At 40.5% G+C, this 9986-nt stretch overlaps 1 protein-coding gene across 1 annotated transcript; it reads left to right on the top strand.

Annotated features, from left to right (window-relative positions):
* Positions 1–1301: 1301 nt before the first annotated feature.
* LOC102235314 (multidrug and toxin extrusion protein 1-like) lies at positions 1302–9828 on the top strand. Its single transcript, XM_005804089.2, has 17 exons — positions 1302–1549; positions 1830–1931; positions 2140–2208; positions 2322–2470; positions 2617–2659; positions 3955–3999; positions 4090–4187; positions 4266–4363; positions 4473–4586; positions 5052–5119; positions 5903–6011; positions 6103–6178; positions 6646–6715; positions 6799–6931; positions 7059–7153; positions 8379–8480; positions 9121–9828. Exons 1-17 carry the CDS (start codon positions 1442–1444, stop codon positions 9394–9396), a joined length of 1755 nt encoding a protein of 584 aa, XP_005804146.1. The 5' UTR covers positions 1302–1441; the 3' UTR covers positions 9397–9828.
* Positions 9829–9986: the final 158 nt, after the last annotated feature.

Here is a 9986-nt window from a genome sequence, read left to right as displayed (position 1 = left end):
TGCTATCACATGACCAAACAAAAACCACATGACCCTCCTCCTTCCCTTCCCCTCCAGAAGCAAACGACAACAAGATGGAAATAAATATCTGTTTTTAATATCAGCCCAGTTTAATTTATCGAAATGATACCGATATGTTGAAAAATAAGACTAACATTGTCCGATTCCGATGTATATCATGTAGGCCTATAAAACATTGCTGCAACTTTATGCATATTTAGTATATGCATTAACTGCACTTTAATAAAAATCCAGCAAAAAATCTTCGTATCCTTCGAAGGGTTTTCCAAAATTCGATCCACTGTTAGTCGAGGCAGCGCAGCTGTTCTACATGTTATGACTCAACCTCGAATGGCTGATTTTTCTTTTTTTTCCAGTTTGATGCCAGCATAAGGTTGCTTCTCATTCTCCATGTTGCCAAAGAACTCACTGGTTTACTCCAGTATTCTCCAGAGGGACTCCGAGCCATCTGACACCTTAATGTTTTATACTCCCAAACACTTTAATGAACACGTCAGCCGACGGTGATGGAGACTTATAAGGATTATCCACATCCTTCAAAAGAAGCTGGTGTAGCCATTAAAATGCACAGGGTTTTCATGAATAGTCATGACTCTCACTTCTAGCGGCTGTTCACACATTATCCACAACAACAGGGGTGAAGACAGGGCAAGTTATGCTTGTTTAGTATGCTAACCACAGTAGCAGCTAATTGCCTTCAAATTACCGTCAACATGATAGCAGAAAAATCCTAAATTAGGTCGAAGCTGTGTGCAATTAGAAGTTAAATTCTACACCACATTTCTTCTTGTGTAAGCTGACATTGCGTTACTTGAGCATTTTCTTTTTACATGTTGTATCCAGTTAAAATTTCACGAGAGAGGCCAACACAAAGTAGTGGGAAAACTCTGAAAGGAAAGCGTGGTAGAGCTTTTTACAATACATAGTTTTAGTTACTTTAAAACTCCTAAATAAAATGCAGTGCAGCAAACTGTCTTCAGATTTCACACATTTGTAATGGAGGAAGGACCAAAGAGCCACTTATGGCTCCAGCGCCACAGGTTGAAGACCCCTAGCCTATCCCATAAAATGTCAACAGTGTATGAAATTCCAAGTGCCTGAACAGTTTTGCAAGCAAATCTTATTAAATGAAGATACAATTTTTAGATTACCAACTGTATGCAATTGCTAATAATTTTTTTTCCCGTCAGGTTATTTCTCCCAGAAAGTCCGGCCTGACAAAGTGTGAAGCCGACCTTGAGTTGATCAATTAGTAACTTTTTTCCTCCACGTTCAAACGCCTCTCCAGAGCAGCAGCAGGAACCGTCACTGGACAGCATCACAACCTCAGCAGATGACAGACAGGACAGATACATCTGTCTGAAAAAAGAAAAACAAGAAAAATCAAATAAAACCTGCTTTAACATCTGCTGCTGCGAACATGGATGCGTCCAGTGACAGGCTTTTCTGCTGCAGATGGGTGCGCAACAAGCTTCCCGCTGCCTGCAGAGACGAGCTCTACCACATCCTGAGGATGACGGGGCCTCTGGTAAGAAACGCTTCAGCTAATATATTCATTTTTGAGTGCATCAAGATTTTTCTAGGAGAATTGAGTTATAGTGGCGTGTTTTTAGCCACGGCTAGATTCATGTTTAGTGGGGTTTTCCTGACGGCGTGCGCGTGTGTGTGTGTGCGTGTGTGTGTGTGTGGCCGTGTAAAGACAGCTGTGCAGAGTAATTGGAGTTATAATAGATAGAATATGAAACATTCTACCTTATATGTGTGTTGGTGCCGCCCGCCTGCTCCACGAATCATGTTTGTGTTTGTAGCTGCTCTCCAGAATCCTCCATTACCTGCTTCCATTTGTTGTCACAATGTTCTGCGGGCGCCTGGGAAATGATGTGATGGCTGGTTATGGATTAGCCTCCGCAGTAAGTGCTCATATTCTATCATATTTTTTAAAATACGTTTTTATAAACACGAACACAAAAATGACCTGAGATGTGACTCACGTTTTACTGACGCTGCTTAAAACTAATGTTTCAATCAGTTTAAACTGTCATAAGCAGTGAAAATATTAGCAAAAAACAAGGAGCGCCTAAGTAAAGTGTACAAAAGTATGCTTTGACTTGATTCCAGGCCATTAACGTTACCACGGCAGCCACGGGATGCGGTCTGGGTCTGGCTTGCGACACGCTGGTGTCCCAGGTTTGGAAACTTGGTGTTAATATTTCTTGACTCGCTTTTAACTGACTTCACATCCTAACTATTCATTACTGCGCTTCGCTGAATGATTACTGCCGCCTGTGCGGTGCTGCCAGACGTTCGGGGGCCAGAACCTGCTGAGGGTGGGAGTGATCCTGCAGCGGGGCATCATCATCCTGATGCTGTTCTGCCTGCCCTGCTGGGGGCTGCTCATTAACGCCGAGGCCATCCTGCTGTGCATGGGGCAGGAACCCGAGGTGGCCAGGTAACTACATGACGCTGAAGCTGCTCAAACCACCAAGTCATTATTTATTCGTAGCAAAATCTGAACTTTAAGATTAGCTCTGTGTGCTGAAATATTGCAGTGAACAATCTGGTCATTAGTTTTAAGCCACTGTTTCTTATTTTCAGAGTCGCCCAGCTGTATATGACAGCTTTTATTCCTGCAGTACCAGTAAGTTTTCACCTTCCTTTGACATGTTGAGCCTCGACTTCCTGTGATTTCTAGTTATGTAGTTAGCTAGAATATATTCATACCCCTTTAGCTTTTTTCCCACTGTTCATTATGACGCAGCCAAAACATCTGCAGTTCTGGCTGCAGATGTTACAGCCATCAACCCATGTTGGTGTTACAGACCAACACAAAATAAAAAAAATTTATTCGCATAGTGTCAAATCAGAACAAATGTTGTCACTTTACCAAAAAAAATAAAATAAAATTCAGCTTAATCATGCATACAAAAGAAGTACGTAATTGTGAAGTGGATAGAAAATTAGTAGCTTGGTTTTAAAATCTTTTCTCAAATACAAATTGAAAATTCAAACTGTTGTGCACATTTGTGTCCATGACCTTTTTCTCAGCTATCCCAAGGAAATAACCATCAGTTGACAACAGGAGTCAATAGGAAATGGACACTGAAACATCTCACACAGTGCGGCCTATTCAATTCAATTCAATTCAATTCAAGAAAAAAGTTTAAATAACAGCAAATAATGCAAATTGCAGAGTGGTAGAAGAAGGAGGCAGAGTGAGGAAAAGTGAGTGGTCAGTTTGTCGGACAGCAACCTAAACATATGGCAGCATAGAGTTTATTAGAAAATGGAACAACTGCAAAATTGCCAACAAGTGTTACTCCACTGAATCCACTGGTAACGCTAGAGGAACTGGACAGATCCATACTCACTTGGATCCTATTTTCAATTTGAATTTTTAGAAGAGCAAACAGGTGGAAGGAGATGATCTTGTCAAAAACAAAAGAGTAAAATGAACCTTTTCAGTCCCACATATGGGTGTTTTTCTTAAGCAGGGCGAGCGAAGCTGATCAGAGTTGAAATGTAGATGTGTGGCGCTAAAACCAGGGCAGTCCTGAGACAATGCCAGGCAGAAACTGCGAGGAATGTCATACTAGGCAAATGTTTTACCTTAACAATCCTAAACATACAGCCTAAAGCTAAAGAAAAAAGAATGACTGCGATCCAAGAATCTTTATCAAAAATGGTCTAAAGTAACATCCAGAACAAACTTTTATTGAGATTCATCTAAAGGAAGTTCATAGACGCTCTTCTTTGAAAATAAATAAATCAGTCCCTGGATGGCTAAAGCTCACAGACACATGCGTACCTCAGAAAAACTGATTGTAGCGAGAGGTACAAAAAACTGACAAAGGGGTTATGAATAATTTAGTTAGGCTCTGCATGCAGACCCTATCCTGCCTTCAACGCCAATTTTATTCTTTCCTTTTCTCTTAGGCCATGTTTCTATATAACCTTCAGGTGTCTTATCTGCAGAACCAGGCAAGCTATGATGTTGTATTTATTATTTCTGTAAGAAAAATGTCGTCTTAACTGGTGGCGCTACCAACACCTGCATGCCTGCGTTTTTAGGGAATAATCATGCCCCAAATGTACACCGCTTTGTTGGCGAACGTCGCCAACCTGGCGACAAACTACGCCTTCCTTCACTGGGCGAATCTGGGCGTTGTGTAGGTGTTCCTTACACGTCCCAAAACATTTACTCACAATCACACAAGGTTCTGAGTGTGACCCGACTCTCTTTGCAGTGGTTCTGCAGCGGCCAACACTCTCTCGCAGATTTATATCTGTGTGTTTCTGTTTGCATACATTTGGTGGAAGAAGCTACATGTGAACACATGGGGAGGTGAGCAGTCAGTGCTTTGACCTGCTGTCTTCTTTTTTGTTTTGTTTCTTTTGTGTTTGGCTTCACGTAACTCACCCAAGGATAAATAGGAGTCTTCCTCCCCCTGCAGGCTGGTCTGTGGAATCGCTGCAGGAGTGGGGATCCTACATGAAGCTGGCCATCCCCAGCTTGCTGATGGTTTGCTTTGAGTGGTGGGTGTATGAGTTTGGGGGATTCTTTGCAGGTAATTTTGCAGCAGACAGCTGGTACCAACCAGTTCACTTCTGTCAAAAACCGCTTGAAATGAAAACCAGTAGCAGAGACTGAGGGTACGATGAGCCATTTTTGAAGATGGCTCAACTTACCCCCAAAACTACAATTTCAACTTTATTTGTGTGCAGAGCTAAAATGCTATGCTTTTTATGTTGTAGCTCATATACAGCACAATTGACATATAAAACAAAATTTGAAAATATCTGAACCCAATTCTTATAAAACTTATGATTGACGGAATTCACTTTTAAGAGTGGAAATGTTTTATTTTTTCCTCTTTTTTTAAGGAATAAAAGTCTAACAACTTCATCTTCACAATCTCAATTATCTAGCTATTTGGTCACATGATCAATGTTGTCTAGCAACAAGGAGTGACTAAACTTACCTCAGTCTCTCCGTCATCTCTCATATTTATATATTTTTTTGTAATAATCAGGAATGCTGAGTGAGGAGGAGCTGGCAGCCCAACATGCTGTGATAATGATCGCTTTCATCACTTACATGGTAAAGGTTATGGAGTTCTAAAATCCCATATTTTAGGGAGTTAAATCGTAGTTTTAACTCAAACAATAATTGCGGATTGACCTCAGCATTTGTAGACAAACCTTTTATGTGTTTATTTTAATTATTTTTAAGTTATTGTTTATTTAATAGGGGCAATCAAATACATAAAGAAACATAAATCAAGAGAATCTGATGCCTTCATTTTTATCTGAATTTTTATTGACCATATAATTACGTACACAAGTTTTGGTGCTAGGATGAGTTTTTGTTGTTGTTGTTGTTGTTTGGGTTTTTTTGTCCATATCGAAATTTGTTTATTTCACAAAACATGGAAACACTTTTTTTTGGCATCACACGAGCCCCGTGATCAACAGCCGGACGTTCCACCAGCACAAAACCACGAAGAAGACGACGACAGGAAGTAGATGGAGGATGACAGCGCGGCGTGTTTTTGAATGACGTATCACGTTAACAAACTTATTCATGTGTGATTTTAGTTGCATTTCTCATTTAATGGAAACATTGCAATTGTGAATTTTTCTTTTTCCCACATTAGCGTAATGTTGATAAAGTTGGCTTGTTCACAACACTTATTGCTTGAAGGACTATTAACAGTATGTGTAACAGTGAATAATAAGTACAATAAAATGAACAAAAATGTACTAAAAACTACTGAATCAAAAACAATTACAATGTATAACAACCAGTGCAGTTCTGGTTCATAGTTAGCCAATTGTTAATGTCAGTTGTGTGTTTTACTTTTCCATAATTTGGGATCTGTAGTTCCCTCTTGGGATTCAAGCGGCGGCCTGTGCGCGCGTGGGCAACGCTCTGGGTGCAGGAGACACCGCCAGAGCTCTCCTCGCTAGCAAGCTGTCGCTCAGTCTGGCAGGTGAGGTCAAGCATTGCAAAATGAATCGTATTGTTTTCATTATCTGCTTTATAGTTTTTGATAAATTTGTCATTGCTTTTTTATTTTCCAGTTTCCTTCGCCCTCGTCGAAGGCGTTGTGCTTGGCTGCACTAAAACAGTCATCGGCCACATCTTCACCTCTGATGAGTGAGTCTGTATAGCTAAAGCTGCAGTATGTAACCTTTATTAAAAAATGTTTTTCACATATTTGTATGTTGTGACAGAATGTCATGAGACTTACAACCTGTGAAAAGATTGATCTCCTCCACCTTCTCCCTGCGCTGAAGAAATGCACCGCTTCGTACCAAAAACAACCAATCAGAGACAGGAAGAGGGTCATAGCGCTGTAAATCATCCTCATGTATGCCATGCTAAATGTGCCACTGGAGGGGAAGCAATTTACTGTCACAGAAAAACTATTTATTCACCTTTATCAGTGGTCATGCTAACTAGCTTGAGCATTCAGAACAGGCTATGCTAGCTGCAGCTAGCAGAGAGCGTGGGGTTACATTAAAAGATAAAAATCACAAACTTTAAATGTTCTCATTTGTAAAAATCTTTCTGTAATACAAAGTGAATATTTCAATGTAATCCTTTTAAAAAAATCATTTCAGGAATATTGCGAGAATTGTGTCGAACCTGATGACTGCGTATTGCTTCCTCCAGCTCTTTGACGGCCTCGTGGTGAGTGAGTCACTGCATGCAGAGCAAATCTGTTTTGCCGTACCGAGCCAGAAGTCTCACATGTGCGTCTCCTGTCCTCTCAGTGTGTGTGCACCGGCATCTTCTTGGGCACAGGCAAACAGAGGATACCAGCTGTGGCCAATTTCATTGCATACTACTGCGTGGGGCTGACGATGAGCGTGGTTTTGATGTTTGTCGCAAAGCTGAGAGTTTTAGGTCAGTCTGTGAAGTGGAACTGTTTTCGCCAGCGTTTAGGGCAAATTAGTGTTTGCGCAGGAAACAAAGGTCGTAACAAGTGAGGCCTGCTGTGCTTCTGACAGAACCATTTGTCTTTTCTCTGCAGGCTTTTGGCTCGGGCTGCTCATCTGTGTTGTCCTGCATTCCACTTTCTACATTATTGTGATCTTCAGGCTGAACTGGAAGAAAATGACAGAAGAGGTATTCCAACTTTCTAGCAGTTTGACAGTCACTACGCATGTCAGAGGTGGGCGGATTTATCAAAAATGTGGATAAAATCAATATCAAATCGGTATCGGATTGACACTACTGAGATAAAAATCAATACTTTAGTTTCAGATGCCCTTTTGAAATGTTATTTTATTGTTCCGTTGTAGCTCTAAACTAAACATTTTTAGTACATTGTACGTTGTTTATGCACAAACGTTTGTTTTGTTCTTTTGTTTTTTCAGTTTGTCATGGAAACATGGCATTAAAGTATTTTGTAGACACCCAAAAATGTCTACACTGTTTGTTTGTTTGTTTGTTTGTTTGTTTGTTTGTTTGTTTGTTTGTTTGGGTGTTTACAATAAAGACACCCAATTTTAGCAAAACAATTTAAAGAAAAAAAATGTGTGATGGTCTAAATTTTGATGATTTACTTCAATAATAAGTGTTGGCATCTGTCTTGGTATCGGTGATATTAGCTACGTATTTACTTGTTGTTGGATCAGTACCAAAATATCCAGTAGCACACAACTTTAGAGCGCATTGCTGACATACAGTGGCCTGCAAAAGCATTAATTCTCCTGTAATAGAGTAATAGTTGCAATGCAGGTTGGAGGCAAGCAACTCCATAGCAACCGTCATGACAGTTAGTTACCAAGATGGCTGTCGGCTACAAAGTTCCCAGAAATGTGACGTCACATTGAGAGCTTTGTATTCAGCTCCAGTTCTTTTGACAATTCTTCTCTTCCACAAAAGCCAGATCTGTGGAGTGCAGGACTGGTGATGTGAACAGATTCTCCCTCCCAGGTTGTGAATCTCTGCAGTTTCTCAAGAGTTAGAGTTGCCTCTCTGACAGTTCTCTTCTTTCTCAGCCTGTCAGTTCAAGTGGACAGCCGTGTCCTGATAGGTGTGCAATTTTGGCACAGCTACTGCTTCCATTTTCAGATGATGGATTGAACATTTCTCTGTCAGAGGTATAAATGTGGGGATGTTGTTTTATAACCTGACCCTTCACTTTCATGTTGTGTACGCTGGTCTTTGTAATTCTGTTTGTTTTTTCAGAGTTAATAAAAACAACAACAAAAGAGGTTGAATACAAATAAATGCCACACTTGTGTGAAATACTGAAAACCCTTGTATCCTTCCTCCTTCATTACACAATTATAAAGCATACAGTAAAAGGCTAATTGCTACATTTTGGTCATGCTTTTGTTTCCAGGCGGTAAAACGGGCCATGAAAAAGACTCACCTGACTCTGGTAGGAGCAGATGACCCGTCAGACAACAGCACAGCTTACGGTCAAGCATCAAACAATGGAAATGTAAGTCACCTGCTATTTTTAAAGGGGCAGTATTTTGTAAAACCGACTTTTTTGAGCTTTACATCATGTTATAATGTCAATCCCTCATCAAAAACACACCTAGAGTGTTGCTTTGACTCTTTCATGCATGTTTGAGAAATCGTTTATTCTCCTATGGCAACCATTTGACTGTGCAAAACGCTTGGGTGGCCCTAGCTCCGCCTTCAAGGATTAGCTCTTGAAGGCGGAGCTCTTCCTCCTCGGAGCTGTAGGTTTCAAGCCACCAGACTAGCCTGCAGCAATTAGCAAACACCTGCTGAACTGCACGTCAGCTGAGCTCATCATACGAGCTGCTTCTCAGTGCAACGCTGGTAAAAATGTTGTTTAAAGGGTTAATAGAAGAGCCATGTTGTGATGACTTCCTGAAAGCGGAGTTTCAGAAAGAGCAAGTGTTCTTAAAGAGACAGAGACCCAATTTCAAGGTGTTAAATATCAAAGTCAAATTTTTTTACAGACATAAAAACAACATTTTTATAGCTACTGAAGGTAAGTTACTTTATTTACTATAAAAGAGCACTATCTGTCTGGAAAACACAATCCTGCTCCTTTAGCAGTCTAAGCTGATTTGCTATCAATTCCCTATATATTTTTTTTATTTAAGTCCACCAACGGGTGCACACCTGTGAAAACCCAGCAACATGACGGGAACAGCGAGACACGGGTTGAGCAGGAGGTGAGACGGCAGAAGAGCGGCCGCCTCTCCACCACCCAGCTGATCATCAGGCGAGGCCTCACCATGGTTACGGCGCTGGCCTTTCTGGCGGTGGGAACAGCCGTCCACTTCCTGGTCCCCTTGCCAGAGATTGGAAGCAACTCTACTCTTGACGGGATCAATACAACATTTACTCCTCACACAATTTCCTCACCTGTCCTCTAAAAATGAAATGTGGTATCTTAATTCTCAGTCAGATGTGAGTATTTATGGACTAAAAACAGGTAAAAAGTCCTTGCAGATTTTTTTTTTTATTTCAAAATGAGGGAAATTAATGTGCCATAAATATATAATCTGATTTAGAAATAAAATAGAACTTTTTTTTCACCAAGTTATTTCCATAGACACTTTATCCTGCTTAGGGCTTTAAGAGGTTAAATGGCTGATCAAATTTGTCACCTAACAAAAGACGAACTTAACCTCGACGATCCATTAAGCAGAGATTGTGTCGTGCTTGTGATTATGGGACTTTTCAAAGCAACTATAAAAATAACAAGACCTAACCGCAAGAAAACACATCTCTATTTAGCCTGTAATTTGCAAAAATGTAAACACTTGTTTAATTTGAGCCAATAAAAGCTGGTTGTTTTAAGTTGACGTCGTCTGTCCTTTCAGTGTTCAATTTGTATTTATTTCGCAGAGAATTATAAAACATCTTGGGGCCGTTGCCAATAAGTTGTACTACCGTCTGACACTACCGATTTGGCAGTGTAGGACACCACTAAATCTTCTAAAGTTCTCCTGAAGTTGGAGCA

Source organism: Xiphophorus maculatus, chromosome 18 (assembly GCF_002775205.1).
Source record: "Xiphophorus maculatus strain JP 163 A chromosome 18, X_maculatus-5.0-male, whole genome shotgun sequence".
NCBI lineage: Eukaryota > Metazoa > Chordata > Actinopteri > Cyprinodontiformes > Poeciliidae > Xiphophorus > Xiphophorus maculatus.
This window is presented reverse-complemented; position numbering and strand designations above follow the sequence as displayed.

Excerpts from the sequence above, each read along its gene's own strand:
- LOC102235314 (XM_005804089.2), top strand. The coding sequence starts at position 1,442 with ATGGATGCGTCCAGTGACAGGCTTTTCTGCTGCAGATGGGTGCGCAAC. Across the intron at positions 4,188-4,265 it reads TGGGCGAATCTGGGCGTTGT|TGGTTCTGCAGCGGCCAACA; the intron begins GTAGGTGTTCCT and ends CTCTCTTTGCAG. Across the intron at positions 8,481-9,120 it reads AAGCATCAAACAATGGAAAT|TCCACCAACGGGTGCACACC; the intron begins GTAAGTCACCTG and ends TTTTTATTTAAG.